Genomic DNA, 22,441 nt, shown 5'->3' on the forward strand with positions numbered 1-22,441 from the left:
TTATAGTATCCTCTCTGCATGAGGTGTTGACCTTTCACGTCCGCACCATGCGGAATACATATAACATTGTTTTCGTTTAAAAAATGTTATATTTGGCATATATAGCTGTAAGGTCTTTTCTGTATTCTGTGCGTGAACATTTAAGAGAGGAAATTATTTCCGACAAAAGTCGTGTTCTGTTTTGTCTATTTCTTTGTTTATATGTTAGTATTTCATATAGGTGGAAACTGCCTCCCTGGTCTAGTGGTAGAGCGTCCGCCCAGAGAGCGGAAGGTCCGGGGTTCGATCCCGGGCCGCGTCATACCAAAAGACGTTAAAAGATGGTACTTGTTGTTACCTTGTCTGGCGCTCGGCATTAAGGGGCTAAAACAAGGACTGGTCGGCGCGGATTCAGTATACTGTGTCTGAGTGGGGTATTCGTGTTAAACTGCGGCATGGTATCTCAGTGTGCTAGCACTATAAATCGGCATAAGTCCGGACTAGTACAAGCAGCCACACAAACACACACACGTACATGCACGTCGCTATATAAGTGCAATAATCTTGGACGCGACGTTAAACCCCATTTCACCTCACCTCACCTCATATAGGCTGAGCATGTCCTGCTTCGTATTGTCTGTTTCGTTAACGTACAGACGCAGGAGTTAGTTCTTGCCATGTCACGGTGATGCGGCGTTAACGCTGAATTATGACTGAAATTAGACGTTACATTATAAAGTACATACAACCATCTCAGCAATTTATGTGTAATAATCAGGTTTGACATCACGACGGGTTATATTGTAACGAGATGTGACTGTAATTGTGCGTGTCGACAGGATCCCGAATGACCCGGATAAGCTGTCCTGAGGGTTAAAGGTTAAAGGTTTATCCACGGAGGAGAATTGTCAACCTACGTGGACGTCTTTTGTTCCTCTGGTTATATTATTTGCAAATTATTATGAATATCAAATTGAATTTTAAGATATTTGAAGCAAGACATCCACCAGCTAAAAAAGAAACATTACGAAACATCAAATGATGTCGTGTTACAATTATATAAGACCGTCACTTCTGAAAATTCAATATTTGTTGCATTTTATAATATTGTTTGGAGCAATAAACCCCAAATACGCTTTTTTGAGTGAAGTCAACGGTTTACACTTTAATATGATGTAATTATCTTAACATCAGGTGGTCATATAATTGTGTAACCATGGCAACATACTGGGAGTTCAGAAACGGGTAAACGCGCTTTACTTCAGGACAAATGAGAATTCACGCAAATTTTGTCATTTTGTTGCCTTGTAAAGGCTGACAGTTAAACTATTGAATAACATGACACTTAACATGTAAATGTCAATCGGTATTGAAGTTTGATGTTATCACATTAATATCAGAGAGCATAGAAGCTTGCGTATACGTTTGTTTAAAAACATTTGCAAACGTTAGTGTAAACAGTACTTACATTGTGTATAGTGTTCTTCATATTTCTTTAAGTCCATGTAAGACCTAATTCGCTGAAGGGCAAAACGAAAGTATACACCATGTTTGATGGTGGTTCAAAATGAAACGAACAACAAATGGTTATTGGATGGTGATGTATTTGATACGGGTATCATAGTTGTGTTTTGGACCTAAATTTGCAGTGTTTTGGCGAATGTTTTCAGCCTGGTAACGTTTCCATAACGTTTGTCCAGGTCAGATCCAATTTCCAGGTGTATACTATCTTTTCCCCGGCAGTTTAGTTAAGGATGGGGACGGGGTGGGTGGGAAGGGTTTTGGCCTTGATACAACTCTTCCCTATATATAAGAACAGGGGGCGGTCGGGTAACCTAGTGGTTAAAACGTTCGCTCGTCACACCGAAGACCCGGGTTCGATTCCCGACAATGTGTGAAGCCCGTTTCTGGTGTCCCCCGCCCTGATATTGCTGGAATACTTTAAAAGCAGCGTAAACCATACTCACTCACTCACTATATATGAACGCAAAGCGGCTGTGGTACCATAACATGAACCCAAAATCGCCATCCGGACAAAGGATGTGGATGCGGAAACTTCCATAAAAAGGCCCAGTTAATGTTATATCTCAAATATTAACACATACTGACGCCTAGCAACCGTAACGTGGTTTTCAATAGGTTTACGGTGTGTTTTAGTTATTTTCGATGGTTGTGACAATGTGTGTGACACCTGATGACTTGAAGGGGGTTGGAAATAAACATCTGCTTGCTAACATTAAGAGTTGAACTTGTAATTATGAACAACCTGTTCTTGCATAGTGACGTCATGTTAACACATGTTGCGCTGTTGTTCGTGGGAGGTGGTTTTGTCTGACTGCTAATCCCTGAAGTAGAAACACGAGCTTTGTGTACATGGATCTTACGGAGCTCGTCTCTTCGTTTCATCCCCTCGTCCCTTCTTTTCTCACTCTCTCTCTCTCTCTTCTTCTCTCTCTCTCTCTCTCCACTTCCGTTTCACCCCTTAACTTTAATTTTGTTATCAATCCACCTCTTCCTCGACACATCTTCTCAATTTCTTCTCATGCTATACTTATCTTTTCTTTCCAAATTACTTCTCTTCCTCATCTCCTCTCTATCTTCTCTCCTCACATTTTCTCTTATCACATCTCTCACCATTATCGTTTCTTCTCCCTCTATCTCATTTCCTCTCTCTTCTTCTTCTCCCTGATCTCTCTCCCCTTAAACACGCATTCCCTTTTTCTTACCCAATTCCCTTCTCTCCATCTCTCCCAATATATTTCAAATGTTTAATGCATTCTCTGTCAATGGCCTTCATCCTCTGATCTATCGATTTTCTCCTTCTTCATCCTCTTTTATTATGGCGTCCTCTTCGCCTACTTCCCCTCTATTTATCTGCCATTATGACTTATTCTGTGACTCTGTATCCCTTCTTTATCCTCAATATGAACGATTTTCTTCTGGATATTCATTCCAATGATAATATGTGTTTGACGTGTGACACTGACTGTCATCGCTACTTAATATAATGAACCACAACCTTTTAAATTAAGAGTACATTATCGGATTTCACTCACGTACATGTAAAAAATGCGGCGTACATTAACTTTAACTCAATATTTACTCATAAGTAATTAATGTTAGCCTATAATTCATTAATGATGACTTGTCGATACATATTTTTTTTCTATTACATTGAGAAGAAACGTATTTACACTCCTACCAATATCCTGTAAATAAACCTAAAACCCCGTTAAGCTCAACTTTCCCGTGCAAACTCCACAGATACACAGAAATTGATCCGTCAAATAATTACTAAGACATGAAATATTTGAGTGGACAAAAACCAAACTAAACGAATAGTTGCATCGACAAAAACATAAAATTCTGGTTCTAGAAGCTGGTTATTTAATCCGGGCCCCACGTTGAGAGCGCGTTCTCAGTCTGTTATCACGGGGCCATTAGTACATCGTTGTTGAGCCGACCCCATCGCTGCACCGTGGCACCGCTGTTGTCGGTGTTGGGCGGGCGATCACGGCACTGCCGCTGACGTGAGGAGAGTCGGTATTGATTTATACCCCAACTTTCCTCAGTCACACTGACGACTGTTGCACCCCAAAGCCCATCGCCTAGAGAAGCCTTATTTCCCCTGGTCGATGTGCTCGGTGGATGGAGCCCAGCCTTGCCTTCTGTATTACAATCGTGAAATATAAATGTCACTCCCAGCCTGGTCGCGGAGCAGCTTTTTAGTCGTTTGATTACATACCTTTTTATTCTTAACCAACTCGCGCTGCTTCTGTTGCCAGCCAATAGGAGAATGGTTGTAAAATTATTCTACGCCTATTTTGCCCGAACTTAAATTATTTTGCACTCCATGTAATTCTTGTCATAAAAGCAAAGGCCTCTTTTAAGCCCTCAACCAAGTCCTACCCTTAAATGATGCATGTTGATTGACAAAGGACTGAGACAAGTGTCCAATGTAGAGTGGCAATGCCCGTTATTATGGCCAAGTTTTCAATTTTCTATTGTTCCCACCAATACAAAGAGTCTATGAACCCCTCTGTACAACATATGCACAGGAGGGCTTGAAAAGTCATTTCCAACTAACTGTGGCGCGTGCCAGTCGCGCGCGATCAATAACTGGGAGGCCCGCCTGAACCCCTTGGGCCGCTATTGACAACCAAACAACATTAATCCATAAAGAGGGAGCGCTTGGCTCGTACCCCCTGTCTGTCCCCCTCGCAGTCAAACCATCCCTCTTGTCACTTTTAATAGTCCCATTATTACTCAGTCCACGCATGCCCGGAACACAGGGTACCCCGACTTGGAATATTTGGATAATTGCCTTACCCTCATGCGAGGCGTTGAGACTGGGAGAGAACGAACGGTGCAAGGCGGCAGTTGAATTTGGTTCTCTGGCTGAGGGGACGGTGCGAGGGCTTCACTTGAGCCGGAGAACAAGTTTCGAAAGAAACTAAGAGCGAGGCACAGAGGGCTGTTGAGACTAATTAAAGCCGTGACAATTATCTACTTGCATAGTGGCGGTGCAAAACTGGGCTGATCTTAATCCCAGACAAGTGTCACGCTTGTGCCTACTCCACCATATTCAGGATGTCCAAAAAATCAACAAGACAGAGCAAGGCCAAGCCAGAGGTAGATATTGTTTATTTGTTGTTGTTTACTTGCCTTCTGCTCCGCACCCCATTTCCCGTTATCTTCAGCCAGGCTCGGTCGGTGCTGGATACGGCACGCGCCGCGTTACTACAATTGTGATGAGGGATAACCAAAATGGCGGATGGGGCTGAGAAGTAAAATCTCGACTGCCAAATCGGATTGTGCGACGTCCGAGAACGCTGTTAAAATCGTCTTTGAATCAAGGTAAGACGGGGCTCGTTCGATTTTGAGATTGCCCTACGCATGTGGAGGGAATTACTATCCAGGTAAAATTAATCGAAACAGTGCGACAGACATGCCAAGCCGACAGAGGTAATGAAGGTGTGCCTGCAGTACACGCGTCGATCGACAGCTACCTGGTCGCCGAGCTCACCGCTGTCTCACCTGGCCTTACCTGTACGTATGATCAGAACATCACAGGGACATAGAAAGGTATTTCCTTGTACTTTTCATTCTCACTTTATTCACACGTTGTCTATTATATGATAGAGGCGTCCGTCTTCCTACAAACTTTATGTACCTGTTTTGATGAGGGGATTTTTATTCCCTTTGATGTCAAGGGTAGTGAGGGGATGTAGAGCCAGGAGAGAGTGAAAGCGGATTTGGTCTGGCTGCTGGATCGGTTGAGATGTTCCGGAGGCACAACCAGCCTCTAGCTGGGGTTTAGAGGACCAAATTATCCCTGCCTGAACGGCGAATACGCTTGTGTCTATCGCAGGCTAAATACTTGAATCACGTAGCCCCTATGTGGACATGACAAAAGACTGACACGATCGATAACTCGAACCTCCATAGGCCCAGGGTGTTTGCAGTCGGACAAAAACTCCACTGCCGTAGCACGCGTCACAGCTGTTGCAGAGTGTCTAAAATTAACCGGAGTACCCCCGTCCCCTCCCCCCGACCCCGCTTCACTGTCCCTCCATCCTCCCCTTTGACAACAGCTGAAGCGAGACGGGCGATCGAAGGGCCTTATCGGTCGTCCATCAGTCGTAGGGAGGGTGAAAGCCCAAGCTGTGCAGACAATATCGTTCAGGTAGTTGTTACCGTGAGGACGTCGTGTGTCGTTGTCTCATCACCACGCTGCCAACCTCGGTCCCATTACAGACCCCGCCCAGCTGATACCCTCCCGTATTGATGTGGCGACAATCGGGTCTAATTGTGCCGGGCCGCGTCCATTGTGTGGCTTTGTTATAGGTAAGTTTTACACAGGTGTCATGCATATAAACCCAAACTTTTTCACCACCAGGTCTGCTTGATAGTTTGAAAACGATAAAACCCATTTGTAGAGGACCATTATTTCAAGGTTTTGATATGGAGATGTTTCACCACGCCATGTGGCTGGTGCGGTGTGTTAGTTATCGAGTAACAGTGTATGCATATATAATGAACCGTTACCTGGCCCTTGTACCTGCACCGGGGGTTTAACAGTCGGTGTCATATTTCATGCGCTAGGCTGATTTGGTATGTATGTTCTATTACCCATACACAATCTCATTTCGGTATTGATTAACGCAAGTTAGTAAACAGTTTCCATCACCTTGGAGGATGCACTGATGGGTCACACACGATCAACTGTATTATGTCCTCTCAATGGACTCGCGTACCTTTACATTTGGTTCTTGCGCATCATGTTCATATATATATTGTTCACTAATGTATGCACTTGTATCCATGTTATGAATATTACTATTATTATCGTTGAATGAAATTCTAATTGTGTTATGTTATCCCTCGATTGTTTATGGTTGGTGTTAAAGTAGCGGACATTGTTGATATTATTTCTTATAAGTTATCAGCATGTACATATATCCTTATGTGGTTGTGATCATTTATAGTGTGGATTAAACTTACTTTTAACTTATATTTGTCCTGACTGTGCCTATGGTTTCAGTTATGCGATTAATTTACAAAGTATGTTAACTATCTCTATCCCATCTTATACTTATGTAAATAGATAATCTTGCAATTAATACTTAGAATATAAGAGTATTTCAAGGAATAACTAACTAAATACATGAGACTTAGAACATGGTTTTTCTTTTCATTGTGTCCATTTTCTATACCCATAGGCGTTTTCAAACATACGCATTCCCTAATTACTCATCGATCGAAATACTTGAAAACAGGCCCGGTATAACATTGTGTCGTTGAGACAACGTGCCTCCAATAACCATCTCGAACAATTGAAGCCAGCCGTCGCCTCTCCCATAGGTGAGCAAGTGGGTTGTAGTTGTCGCACAAAGCGACCATGCCTCGCTGATGCTGTTATTGTGTTCACGTCACGGTCTCGGGGCCCTCTTCGTGCCACGATGGGACAACCCATACATACGTATGTCTACCAAGTTGGTCGATAGCACATAGTGGCATGTCACAACACACCACCATAAATAAATAGATGACACATTGGCGCTGGAATACAAAGACTGGGACACATGCATATGGGCCTAAATTAGTGGTGTGACAGGGTGATACTCTATGCGCTATGGTATTATGGTTTATTGCAGAAATTCTGTGCGAGTGTTACTAAGTTCGATGCTTAATAAGAGCTCCTGACTGTGTTTGAATATACATTTCATCAGTGACACCGTTTTGTGATTGTAAGCGGGGCTAGTCACTGAAGTGAAAGATTAAATATGTTTAAGGAAGTATCAAAAGCAAAATTAAATAAGTCATTCAAATGCATCTAGGATGTTATTGAAAAGACAATTTAGCGTTCTCCTTCACCTACCCATGTTAAATGAAATCACCCAAGCTAACACCACCCTATGTATTATAACCAACAACAAGACATAATTATATTTTTCATATTTTGAGAACTTGACATGTTCAAATCCGTGTTTATCTGTTCATTGTTTGGTGTTCCTACTTTAATAAATAAGTGGAGAAAATTTTGCATTAATCTTAAATATAGTCATACATGCATAAACACGGCAATGAGAAGTAAAGATTGAGAGTACAAATGGGATGCCATGGATGGGGTGTCATCTAATATGCACGACACAATAAACATGAAACCGTGACGGGATGGTATCAGAACATACATCATGAAAATACAGAAACGAGTATGTGCATGTATGTGTGTCTTATCACAGCAAGTCCTGAACATTTGATAAATCACAAACGTGTCAATTTCCAACGACAAATTTTAATGACATCCCTCCTATGGAGCGGGTTACCTTCAAATAAGCCTTGATATATGCCTACACCGTATTGAATGTCAGTAGCTTATAGGATAGGTATCAGGTGATAACCTATGCTTTAATAAGAAGCTTTCTTCTTACACATGGGAACAATGTATAATGCTAATTTTTTGTGTCCCCTGTCGCGATACTGCTGTAAGTGGCGTAAATCCCAACTCACTCACTCACTCATGTCCATGTGCTTCTTGCCCACCTGGTGACATGATAATACATAATGTGAACTTTCAAAGTACAGTAAACTACGGTTATAACGAACTCAAAGGGGCCACTAGTTTTAGTTCGTTATAACCGTAGTTCGTTACAAGCATATATACAGCATAACTACAGCAAATAGTCGGGACAAAAAAGTAAGTTCGTTATATCCGCCAGTTCGTTATAAGCGTGTTCGTTATAAACGTAGTTTACTGTATGTGTGTATTTGTCCTCAGGTCGAAATCAGCGTTTAATGAAAATCTCATTCCTTATTCCCCTGTAAATGTATGTATACTTCAACTGATGTGGGTTTCTCTTCCACCGCGATGCATAGGCTAATTCATGCTGGTGGCCCGTTTCCCAAGATAATGCCTGTCCCCAGAGGTGATACACAAGCATTTAGACATAATTCCTTATACTAACTCTCTTCGGGAGGCAAAGCAATGACTTTGGGAGAGTTGAAGCTCAATGTATTTAACGTTGAGTTAGACGAACGAGGTACACACAAAACCTTGTGTCGTTATAGTAGAATCATGCTTAATGCGTTCCACTATCTATGGCCAAGGGCCAGCACACACTAACTAAATCACATGACGAAACCAGAGACCATAGGATTAAAAGGAACGGTAGTATTCCGAAAGTGATAAATATTTTTGTGATACTAAATATCAATTACCAGCCTCCTTCCTACATCGGAAGGTACGCGTGTTCAACTTCATGAATTCGATATGATCATTACGTGGGTAATGATATGAAATCATAACACACAAAGGGGACCTCCTCCATGAGCTAGAGACCACAGTTCCCATGCACAGATCTCTCTATGATGCAAACAACAGCACCAGTAACGGGATTACAACGGGTGCGTTTCGGCGCTCTGTTCCAAACAAATTTGGAAATCTCTTCAGAGAAATATTTTCCGGGATATTTTCAGTAATAGTTCCTATTGATTGACTTACACAGGGGAATGATTAGGAAGATACCAAACTGAGTCCTCTCTAATGCTATTTATTTTCACTGAGCCTTCGCCCATATTCTCTCCGAGATAACATTAAGCCCGCATCCCCTTCTAGCTCTGTCCAAAGCCTAGTTAATTTAGCTGCGCTATTGATTTTCGTCCTCAACTTACCTGTGCGTTGACGGTTGGGGGTTAGTGGGAGGGCTGAGCGTTCCCTTGCAGAGAATGACACAGGTGTGGGGGGATTCGCGCTCGATGAAATGGTAGGATGAGCCGCCATTTTGACTCGTGGAAATGTAATCACTCTGGCAAGCCTCCATGAGGAGATCCACAGACAGACACGTGGATATTTAGGTACCAACCACCTACATACTGAATCAAATTATGATACAAATAGTATAACCATGTAAACCAGAAACCTGTGGAATTCTGAGTATGATTTTTTTTTCCTGAAAAGGGGAATTATTTACATCGTATAGGAAGACTTGGTATTAACCATGAAGGGTCTGAAAAGGATTTCGTTTTTTTCCTCCAAGAAGATAGTGTATTGGTTTTCTTTGATGACACATGCCGAGCATGACTCAATGGCATATGTTTGTATATGTGTTGGTGTTAATCATTCTCTAAGTTGATCCTTTTGATCTTGCGTTTTTAATGAAACTGTTGACTTGAATACTGAACACCCTCACAACAAGATGGACAATGTTTCTGTTTGATAACAAACATTGCAAGATCATAACGTCATTCGTCACAACTAACCATTTGATATAGATATCATTTGTGTAATTATCGACAGGAAAAGGGTTACACTGTTTCAATTTCATTAATTAATAAGCCATCAATGAGTTTATTAAACTATTTTAAATCGATAATAATTACTATGTCGAAGAGCAAAGGTCGTAAGCTTCAAAGCGCCTAAGTAGGTGTTATAGTTCAAAAGTTATGAATAATGAAGGTTTTCGTTTTGTCATCTTAATATAATCCTTGATAATGCGTTTTTGTCACGTTTAATATGATATCATAAGTCATAAACCAGTCAGTAAAAAACCAGGCCGCCTAACATCAAAGACCGGGGCGCCATACGTCAGACAAACCAACTGTTAGACTTGCAGAGCGTTGAAAACCACAGGAGCAAGATGTAGAGGAAATACCGCCACAATGTGACAGTTGTCTTGATACAGAAGTCAATGGTTTTAGATATCAAAGGATGATCCCAGTGTTCAACGTGAAAAAGTGTGTGAGAAAAAAAGGAACACTTACTTCATCGCAACACACGCCGGAGTAGATTCATTATGTTCAGGTATTCTGCACGTTTTCCCTAACAAGTCCAAAAAAGAGAGTGCAAATCTTACAGGAGGTAGTGACATAATATTCACTTAAAAGTGTACACGATCTATGGTACAGAAGCTTTTGTTTTGGTAGAAATATGTAATATTAGTCGTTATTGTGTGTTTACATCAAAAACGTTTTGTTATTTTTATGATAATGTTTATGAAGTAAATCAAATGTAAGCGATACAAACCGAAGAAATGACACGGTCGTCATAAAGTACATGGTGGCTAAATATTTTCAGATGACGTTTAGTTTAGGAGTTGACCTTAGTGTTGGTTATAGTTGACCTTAGTGTTGGTAATAGTTGACCTTAGTGTTGGTAATAGTTGACCCTAGTCTTGGTAATAGTTGACCTTAGTGTTGGTAATAGTTGACCCTAGTCTTGGTAATAGTTGACCTTAGTGTTGGTAATTGTTGACCTTAGTCTTGGTAATAGTTGACCTTAGTGTTGGTAATAGTTGACCTTAGTCTTGGTAATAGTTGACCTTAGTGTTGGTAATAGTTGACCTTTGTCTTGGTAATAGTTGACCTTAGTGTTGGTTGTCATCGTTTGTGTTGAGCAGGGTATCAGAAGAAAGTATCCTGTAAAGTATTATTAATATTTAAGGATAAGGACACAAATAAGTGCCGATCATACTGAAGCTGATTTTCATTCAGGTAGCTATCGTACTGTGGAATAATGTTTATTCTCAATTATTTGCATGCCACTACAAACTATTAATCAGTAAATCAGAGATTGTGATAGTTACTAGGCATAAAATGTGTGTGTTAATATAGCATCTTTTAGGTGTTCATTTCATAACACATGTTACATGTTCACAATTTTGTCTGCAAAATGACGATATATATATATTGCCCTAGATGGCTTGTGCGGTTATGGCGAACCAAATAGGCTTTTCTACCGTAATTTTATATGTGACTGGCTTAGGATGAGGACTTGGATGTCGGTTATACTTTAGTCAAATTTGCATATGTTATCATACAGACTAAATAGCACGATACGCTCCTCATCGTAAAATCTTTCTCCATTGCAGTTGTGTATATCGTTGGACGAGCACAAGTGTATGTTAAGGTTTCGCACATTGGGTAACAATTAACTTTTTCCATAGCATTTTAATTGTATTTTGTACACCAGACCCTGAAATAATGCCCGTACAGATATGTATCACCGACAAAGCAAACATTTAAACGCGATAAGAAACATGAGCTACTCTTGAAAATACAATTGAAAATGAAACTAAACTCCCGAAAACAATCATTTAAGAACTAGGTCATCAATGAAACATTTTCATGGGTTTGTATCTGTACACCAATGCATTTAGCTACTTTAAATCCTTGCTAAAATAAAGTGATTTAAGAACTAAAATGTTTTTAACGTGCCTAAATTAGGACGTTTTCGTTGTAATCAAATAGTCAACCGTCCTTTCAAGAGAGGGTTCGTGATCGGCGGTAGTTTACTGAATGTTCTTTGACAAATGGTCATCGTCACACATCGTAACAAAACGATATCTGTTCTCTACGCCTCAACAATACTTACATGTCTGCTACTTGATGCTTGTTATCCGTATTTTGATGTGGATACTGTTGCATGTAAATGTTAGGGCAATGGACCATGCATCACCATTATGTATTTTGAAATGTTCCTGACTTTTCCCGTTTTGTTTATGTTTGTGATTCCAATAACTTACTTTCGACGAACGTACATGCGTGCTTCTGGAAGTCCACAGATGGTAATTACGCTGTGTCATATTATAATTACAATCCATTTATGTCGTCCCTGACGTTGAGCGTAAAGGTGAACGTCGTCGTTTGCGATATTTTTAAACATAAGTTTATCGTTAAGGACATAAATATTGATTATTTAATTGTTCTATGGTCTTTTTAGTCAAAAAGGGTTGAAAGATAATGAGAAAGCCCGTATTGTGTTTTTAAGAAACGCCGAGAACCGATCCTGTCACAACGTCGTTACATAAGTGAATGGGACGGCTCTGACGTTTAAGCCCAAATTATTTTTAAATTTAAGACAATTAACTTTGTAATTTCTATTGTTGCTCTGTGTCGTGTCAGCTTGTCCTAATGTTTTGTTTTAGGCCTGTCAGTATTAAACAATCTAACATGTCAAGTAGTTAATTGCGATTTTCAAAGAGGAAATTAAATAAAACTAAGAGACGCCCGAATAAGCAGGTCTACTATTTAAAAACTAATTAGATGACGCGACTAGGTCTGTTGCTGAAGCAAAGGGAGTCACATGCCTTGAAATTTTCAGTTTTCTTTCAAAATTTAATTTCTAAAAAGTTTCTTTTTCCCTTTTTTCCCCTCTCTGATTGTTCATTTCTCGTGGTTCCCCCAAAGAACGCTAGTTGGGGAATCACCATGGCAATGAAACCCTTTGGTTTCTTCCTGTCTATTCCTGAAGTCCCCAATGCCGACTTCTGAAGAAATCAGAGCAAGGGGAAAAGACTTCAAACATTTGAGATGCGCAAATTTGTTTTTGGACTCGTGGTAAACAAGTTTTGCCAATCCAATTTTCTCGGAGTAGGATTCGCTTCTGCCTCGTGTTTCAGACAGTAATAAAAGGTGTCAGGAGTAAACGAGAGGGTCAAACTACTCCATCGCGACGCGAACACAGCTATAGGGCGGTGGTGTCGGGTACAGGTTTCCATACATTCTCCCTGGTCGATACAGATGCTGGCGCGTCCTGTGACCCAGCTGTGCATCCATATAAATTCTGCCAAGAGTGATGACCAGGCTCTTGGTTTCCAGACCCGAAGTCTGTTAAACTAGCCTCCTCTCCTCTCAGCGCATTCAGATAACAGCGAAGACGTTAATTTGAAGACCAAAGCGACTGGCGGTCTTCTGGGGACATAGGTCACAAACTTTAGCCAGCATTCTTGTTAATTTACCTCTAATACACTTGTCCTTTGTTCGCTAAGAGTGGTACATGTTCGTGACTTTTCCAAATCTATGATTACTCCGCCATCAGACAAAGATAACTGTTTCTATGGAAACCATTTTTATTATGTGGACACGATCTACACATAGAAATTTGAGATTAGTGACAACCATAAATATGAACTTGATGTGAACAACAAAACTGAAAACCTTTTGAAAACACAAAGAAAGGACAACAGATATAATGAAACTAGTAGGTGCTACGAAAGGATGACCTATGTTCCGCTTGTACTGTGTTGGCAGTATTACTACATCATGATGGCACGAACTGTCGGAAACGGAAAAATAATTTAAAAGAGTGTTTATTGAACATGATGCGGGCAAATACGCCAATAAAAGGACTTTGTATCGGATAAATGTATGCTACAACAAACTGTAGTATCGCTTTTGTTCCCAGGAGAGCATGTCCAGCGCTGACAGTGAACTAAGCCGGGAACCCTCCCCTTCTCCCTCCCCACAAGCCGACAACACCCTCAACGGCCCGAACGCCATATCACGAAAAGGTAAGACATTTTTATTCTGGGTAAGGAGACAAGTAATTCTTAGTTTGAAATTCTTTTCTGGTTTGTTGGAGCTATTAAATGGATCTGAGTGTTTGGCGTGTCAAATATTCAGACTAACTGGTGAGACCCATTGATCTCCTTTGGGTCAGGTCAAATCTTGGACGTTTGATACGAGCGAGAAGATGTTGAAGAAGAAGTCCGGGTTCGAGTCTGAGTGATACAATGCAGTGACCTTGTCACAATACTGCGGAGTGAGTGAGTCAAATGCAATGCCGCTTTGACATGTTTGAGTTATGCTATGGTGCGTCAGCTTGATGTTGGTGGAAAGTCCAAATGTCTTTGAGGCTTCCCACTTTAGTTAAACCATCTGGAAAGGGTAAGGTGCTAACAAACCATACAGTATAATCCCGACGAAACTACCATAGGATCCAGGCACGCCCCAGTGACACAGGGAAGTGCGATAGATAACTAGACCACCCGATAGCAAGATGGGTGCCCGCCCACTTTCACTCAGCTTCGGGTTTCTGGAAAGTTACAAAGAAACATTCTCAACAAGCACCAAATTAGACATCCACACAATATGAAATTGTGTGATCTTGAGTTATGCCATGAGAGATTTTACAACATGTTATAACACAATACCTCCTTTGATGATTGCATTAAATAAGAAGGATTTTGTTTTCACTGCAGTGATATTACAGCCATATGTTGATAATCGAGCACTGACAAATAAGTGGTTGATGGCATGAAGACTAATCAATACCATTAGGGTATAAGAACACAGGGTCAGCCAAATCCCATAATTTAACAATCTCCTTTTCGACTCTCATGACTTTCACAAGGCAGTATTTTATATTTGCATCTGAGCTAGCCCACAAGAACATGGTGTTTTGTTCAACAGTCAACAACATGTTAAATTAGTGAATCTGAAAAGTCAAAACGGTGCTTATGAAATGCTGGTGCCATCTGCAGTTCTGATTTGTTTGGTTTTACAAGAATCCGTTGTTAGTGAGAAAGGTATTGATTGTTTTAAATATCAAATGCTACTGATTTTGCTGAGCAAAATTAAAAGAAGTTCAACATGCAGAATCCACATTGCACATTGTTTCGTGTATACAGCTGTACACAGAATACATAGAGCCCAAGACGACATACATCACTTCACTGTGTCCAAGGTTCCAATACATATGTATAGGCAATCATATGTCTCGAGGTGGATAGTCTCGTGGAGTCACGCGGTATCCGGCAATCTAGCCACGTCTCCAGGAATCCCTTAACATTCGTTATACGATAAATGCTAGCGTCTGCAGCACTAAATACATACACCACGGTCTGTGTAGCCACACTTGTAATGTAATGTAGTGGGTGATACGAGACGAGTGAGCTGACCTTTAGACATACGCAGGTTCCTAGTCTGCGCTTACTACAATGGTTTCTGTTGTTTCTGACATTACAATTACTAAACTGGTTCTGGCTATACCTGACGTCATGGCTCAAACGCAATCGTAGGTGTTAACTCTGTAAAAGTGGAAGTGCCAGTTCTGCTGAACTTTATGTTCAGGGAGGGATAGAATGGTTGCCAACTTTGTAAGGCCAGGCGTCTTGGACATGGGGGACCTGAATAATGCATTGCTATACTCTCAGCTATTTGCAAATATTTTCTGTTTTAACATGATCACTGTATTTCACGTTCCATTGTCAAATCCGTTCCTTTGGTCAAATCCGATCTTTTGGTCAAATCCGATCCTTTGGTCAAATCCGTTTCTTTGGTCAAATGGACCAACCCGCTGGCGTATAGTTAATATATCAAGAGTCTTTTTGGTTGACTGGATGTCATGCGCATGTTTATGCTTGACTCCATTTAATTTGTAAACAAGTTATGAGTTAGGGGGAAATCTAAGTTGACATTATGGTGTAATATCGACTCCTTGCTATCGAAGTGCTAAAACCTCAATACGGTGTCCATTTACCATTTACCCAAGACGTCGGGTTTTGGGGTTTTGGGTGGAGGTTTCCATCACACCGTGAAGCGTGTTCCAATATTGACGCTAGGTATCACGTGTTGTTTTCCCCAAATATATATATATATATATATATATATATATATATATATATATATATATATATATATATATATACAGGCATTCATATGCTTCGTACATGGTGTTCTGTACCTTATACTTTATAAAACGCCTCCATGCTTAAAATTATTCTCATGTCATTATTATTCAAGGCATCATAAATACTTTTGATTGTTTAAACTATCAAATGCTAGCGTCACGGGGTACTTTTATAGTTTGGAACATTAGCCATTTATCAAATTCATATTCAAGCCTAGAACGGTACACCTCATACCGCCCTCACGCTATAACGCGATCTCCCTCGCCATACCGGCGGTGACACCTGTATATTTTCAGCATTGTGCTATATGGTGCAGTGACATCGAATATGCTCATCCTCGGGATGTGGAGGCAAGCCACAACGCCATCTGGTGCACCGCCGAGGTACGACAGGGACAACGGCACACATCAGATAGCGAAGGACAAAGGAATTTCTGGGCCAATTCAAGCAGTATTCTATATGTATACTGGGTTCTATTTATGAACATGGGAATAAACGATTTGTATCACTGACTACTTTAATCAGACGTGGCAACGACTGAGACTAACCCTCTTTAATCCAGACCTTGGTAATCTGGACACTTACCAGTCCACTTAGCTCAGCTTGTGATTTCCGAATTCACATAAAAAAATAAGGTCAATATCTACTGTTTGGGTTTGCAGCCAATGTCAATTAGACCTCTTCACAAAGGATTGTTTTGTTGAATCCGATCTCTTTTTGTTATGAGTGTGATCACGCAAGATTAAAGTAAATGGTATCTAGTCGCATTATCATTGAAACCCGACAACACCACAGTCCGATATATTCCTGGTCATCTTCATAGTCATACGCTTTCTAAATATTGAATTTAATTGGACATAATCACTCAAAAGAAATGAAACAAAACAAATATTAAAATAGTATATTAACCCAGTTCATGTATTTAAAATGCATATATGTTGCGCAACACTGAGAAAAACAACTGCAGTTATCTCCCCCTCGTAGACGTATGGACTAATTAAACGGCCACACGGGAGCAAGTATCTGTCTACTTCGAGGTGTACATATATGCCAATGCATCCTTTAATACTCTTCCTTTTCCGTGATTGATTATAGTGCATGCTATGTTCGTCCCGTTGACGTAATATCAATACGGTCTACAATTTGAAGCTTACGTCTCCCGTATGGTTTGTGTACCAGATACGATATGTCAGTCCAGCAGGGTAAGACTATTACTTGTCGTTAATTAATCTACGATACCTGGTTTACTGTTAAACAATTCCTGTCCCTTGCTCTCCTTACCAACCAATACAGGCAATTCCAGGTCTTGTTGTGTGCGAGGTGTTCGCTTTCTTCATCATCATTGGTCCTTTTCTCAGAGTAGAAGCTTAATGTCGTAGTGTTTGGATACGTTCCATGTGGCTCCGAAATGTGTGCAAACGAGATATGTTGAATTTACAATAAAGTCTAGATTTGATATCTCAATGTGGAGTTCATCTGTCTGGCTTTCTGGCGGTGTTTTAATTTCAGTAAGTTAGCGTGGCGAATTAATTTGTTTTATTAGCCATACTGAGAGACATGTAGAAAGCAATCAAAGGAATAAAAGATGGTTGCAGATGTTGCAGATGTTCCATCCAAGATATGTCTGCTCCTACCCCCCCCCCCCCCCCCCCCCAATCCTCATTCCCACACACATCTAAAAACACACACACTCCCACTAATTCCCAAGACAGACATATGCTCGCACGCACGCATGCACGCGCACACACACGTATTACTTTCTAACTTGTGGGTGGATTGTTGATGCCATTTTGCCGAAACCACCAAATGACTTACCCATCTATCTTATGGGAAGGGTGACTCATTGCTCCATTAAAGCAACATCCAGTCCCAGTCAAATGAAACAAAGATTCCTATATCCTCATTTAGGGCCGATGGATGAATCCGCATGGCCCAGGTCAGGCCACTTGGTGCCCCTTAGGTCCTTCTCCAGGAACATCTAAAGGCAGTCTTCTCTAATGGGAGATTAATATAGTCGAGTTCTGAACAAACACCTGTCTATGTTGGATGTAAACACCGCCATCTCCCGGTGGACTCGCTGGATGGTCTCATGTTAACCTATTGATGTTTTTATAACTCGCTGGCAGTTCGTGTCGTTCTAACGCATTCTTAATGAACAGTTCATGAGACAACTACTTAAACAGCCCTATCTTTAGCTTCTCTTCTAACATCGGGTGTTCTGGCAGCAACTGTTACAGATCTATCAGGTTTTACACCCGGCACTCAGAGGAACAGAGCATTATGGTTGGTTGGTTGGTTTGTTGTTTTACGCCGCACTCAGCAATATTCCAGCTATATGACGGTCTGTTTATAATCGAGTCTGGACCAGACAATCCAGTGATTAGAACATTATGGTAATATATGGAAGCATTAAGAAGAATTCCTGGAAGTACTGTCCCAAAGTTTACGTTCTTGTCTTAAACTTCCAAACTTGAATTTACACCAACTGAGTAGACGTGTCTATGTAAATTATCTATTTAATGATCTGGTATATTTTAAGCTGATACAGATAAGCAATGAAACACCAATTAAACGACATCGTATTAATGTTTTATAAAATAATCTATCATAGAACTTTTACATTATCGAACCCTTCCCAGTCACTATTAGCATTGCCAATATCTCCTCGGGCTTCCATCACCCATTAACAGACTGTAGTATGTCAGTCGAGACCAAACCTAAACAAACAGTTTACCAGTCACACCAACATGGTTCCGAGTGAACAAGAGGTTCCAATGTGTGAATCTCCTACTAAATGAGACGAGGAGACAGCATTGTGCCACCATGGCTGGGACAATAGTAAGTAGCATTAGCATCTTCGTCTGTGAAGCTTTGGCATCAAGTGAGAATGTCCTGGTAACGATGCACTTATTCCTGGTCATCCTGGCTAGCCAGGCCTGGGGCGGTGGAGAAAGTAAGCATTATTTCCACGTTGACATCAGTCGTCGACGAGACTACGTTCAGTTCCCCTCCTCGTATGATAGGGTTGTTTGGACAGATGCATGACGCTGGATGAAATCAGATGAGCCACTGCCATGTTGTGTATGTATGTTGCTTCCAAGAATGTGGGATTTGGGGATAATTTCATCTGTTCTGAACATAGATTCCTTATTCGATCCCCACTCGTGACAGTATTGATTAAGACTGGTTGGACACGGGTAGATGTGAAATGAAAGTCGTCCTGATTGATCGTGGTCACGTGTGTTTGACTATTACCAGAAGTGTAGTTAGGGTCTTTGCACCTTCCTCGGAGACTTCTTGTGCTAAGCTTTATGGCATTTAAGTCAACCTACCTGTAGATCAATACTTGTACAGGAATATTGTTAAAGGGACTTAGCTTTGCAACCTTTTTTTAAAACTGACATTGACAAATATCACCCTTGGCGTTTATTTGTGTACGAACAATACAAGCTGTGAACGATAGTAATATTTTGTTCGGAGTATTGGCCCATATGTTAGTTCAGTGACAAAGTATTCATTTTTGTTATTTTTTGGTTGAAATAAAGATCCTTGTCTAGAGAAAAAATGAAATCAAGAAACTATTTGTCTCTAGCAAACTTTATGTCCTGATATGAGCCGTAAAAGAATAATACATTTATCCCAGTTTAATATTGATCAGCCACTGGGGGGTTAAACACTGTCGAGGAAATATTGCTTTTGCTTAAATTAACATGAATCCGCTATCAGATATCATATGGTAATAAACCATGCGTGTGATAAAATACTTGAAAGTTTAAAAAAGTTAAAAAGTGAATATGAACCACTACAACTCTTGACCAACAACACCATCCCCACACGATGTACAATCCCCCGTAGCTATGATGACATAATTGGAACAGCCCCTCTGCCGGGTGCCTGTTATGACATTGTCTTTTTATAGTTTTTCTTTACACAAATATAGCTGTAGTGTCCCTCCGAGCGGTGTAAATGCCAGCATGAAGGTGCAAGTAATTGGTATCCCCTCTCAAACCTCAAAACCCCATCCTTGTCCCTCATTCTAGTCTTTACCGGGATTCCCCCCATACTGGATCTCAGTTTATAAGACATTGTTAACGACTTCAAGTCACAATTATTTTTCTACATCGGTTTTAGTGTTTTATTCTGTCTTTTGATTAACTTTCAACCAAGGAGAGAAAAAGCTGCAAATCATGCTAACGCTTCGCCCGCGGCACTGTTTGGTCCGCACATCAAAGGGACGGAGGAGGATTACGTTGGGTTCTGGAGCCCAGAGCTGCGAAACAGAGCTGCGAACAGAGCTGAGAGACGCTACTCTAGCTTGGAGAGCGTAAGCTCCATTTCTGTGCCCGTGAACCTGACACGTATAATCACATATTCCTCTTCAGAGAGGCTGACCGTTGCTTTGGCACATTTCATGCTTGGTTTTGTTGTTTGATATCTAATGGGGGTAGGAAAGTGACTCATTTTGGCAATCTCTCCATTTACTCCAACCACCACACGCTATCAGAAGTAGTTCATGGTTTTTTGAAACCACTGCCGTTCCGAAATAAGGCTGAAAGCTATTAAATGATATCTTGTTTTAACCGATATGAACTTGAATACTTTTCACGGCCCATTACCTTCGGAAATATTCAAACGAGAGGCCGCGTTTATCGCAGTGAAGAGACCTATGTTTGAGATCATGTTACCAAATCTTTTGGTTTGGCAGGCACGCTTGGCATCTGGGCTTGGTCAAGTGGTGATTTTCTGGCAGGGCTTCTCGTGATGGGAAACATGGAAATAAGGACCTAATCTGTATTCTGGTAGCTGTGATACATTTCACGATGTTTCAGAGACCCACTGTCAGAAACATGGCTCCTGATATTTCCCAGCCAAGACCATCTCCGCACTGAATTGCGGTACTTTTTTTGCAGTCAGAAAATATATTCAAGTTGTGCCGCAGAACTGAAGTTCCACGCTTAGACAATCCTATCACGGACTGGTAACAGAAATGTTTTTGCAGTATGGAAATTCAAAGTACTGTCGCAGAAAGCGTGTTATATAACCAAGCTGAGAAACAGATTGTGAAAATAGCTAAGCTGAGACAAACTTATGGAATAGAATTCTCTTGTTCAAAATGTTTAAGTCGTACGCAGAGCCATTTGTCCTCAGAACGTGGATGCAAAACACACCGAAGTCCTTGAGGATTAGCCCCCTTGGAGAAGGACCCGCCCTGCCTATTCCCAATGACCACGAATCGATCCCGCTTATCCTTGAATATATCCGATTACAATGCGCTGTACCTCTAAAGCGATCAGCCCAAGCCGACATTTAAGCCGATTCATCACCCGTCCCCCCTTGCCCAGTAATCTTCCCCTGCTTTCTTTATGATATTCAATACAACCCGACCTTTCGTATCAAAAATCAGTCATGCCTCAATCTACCTTCACCCTAATGACCACCCCATACTGGCTCTGTCCCCATGCATTGATTCCCCCTTAACACCCCTCCGTCCACTCATCTCACATGTATATTATCCAAAGACCTAGCCCCTTTCCCCCTTCTCTACCCATCCATTATTCAAAGGTCACCCCTCAATTTGTCCACAATGTAATTGACGGGTGACCGCGTAGAGGATGCTGTCCCTAACACCAGATGGCGCAGTGGTGACCCCGCTCTCACCTGTCCGAGGGATAATTGTAGACGTGTGCCCCCCTCGCGACACCCACAGAGAATGTTGCTAGGGGGACACGCGACTCCCATGGCAACGAAGGACAAAGACAGGAACCCAAGCCTTCAGCTGACCCGTTCCGGAGCTTGAAGGTGATAAATCTAGGAAAGCTGCCGACCAGGTCCCCCCAGAATTACTCGATCGATTGCCTGAAAGGTATTAGACGTTGGGGCTTGCAGTGACGAATGTTCTAGGCCCGCTGAGCTTAGCAGGGTGGGAAGGGATATTGTATTACCTGGCGGGATGAGGCAGCGAGTCAACTGTGGGCAATTAGGGAACGGACTCTGTTCAGTAATGAATTTAGACAATGCCTGTCCAGGGCACCAGTATTAGTACTAACCGGATTTTATAATACTTGGTGACACCCAGATCCAGATCACGGCTTTTAGGTTACTTATGTGAAACCTGAGTTCTAATGAAACTGTCAACGTATGTTGAGAATATAAAAAGTTCGCTATCCAATTTAGAACAAAGGTGCTTTCGTTTGGATCTTTTCTTTAAGAAATCAATATCATCAACGTTAAATGAGGGTTGGAGTTTACATTTGGTAAATTTATTTGTAATTCAGTACTTTAACAATACTTAAACTTACATACAAGTTGTCATCAATGAACACATGTCCTAAAACTTGGTGCGCGGTAATTTGAAACACGGTAAAAGCATCCTTTACGGTGACAGTTTTCTTCGTTAAGGACGAGGGGCATCATCCAATTTGCCAATTGCAGTCATCAACAGGTTAATTCTTGAGTTTATTTGTTATCAAATATTATATCGATACGCAGTATGTTCGGTACGTCCGACGATATATATGAATTACATCATAAATAGTGTATGGTTAGCTGAT

The 22,441-nt window shown here is 41.1% G+C and overlaps 1 protein-coding gene across 1 annotated transcript in view; it reads left to right on the forward strand.

The window, feature by feature from the left end:
* LOC139479837 (nucleolar protein 4-like) overlaps positions 1-22,441 on the forward strand; it is a 122,866-nt gene that overhangs the window by 76,275 nt on the left and 24,150 nt on the right. The window contains exon 4 of the mRNA XM_071262730.1: positions 13,664-13,769. Within this exon, the coding sequence (XP_071118831.1) occupies positions 13,664-13,769 (106 nt within the window). The remainder of the gene's footprint in view (positions 1-13,663; positions 13,770-22,441) is intronic.

The sequence above is a fragment of the Haliotis cracherodii genome, unplaced genomic scaffold, assembly GCF_022045235.1.
Source record: "Haliotis cracherodii isolate W230 unplaced genomic scaffold, xgHalCrac1.p SCAF_4, whole genome shotgun sequence".
NCBI classification, from domain to species: Eukaryota; Metazoa; Mollusca; class Gastropoda; order Lepetellida; family Haliotidae; genus Haliotis; species Haliotis cracherodii.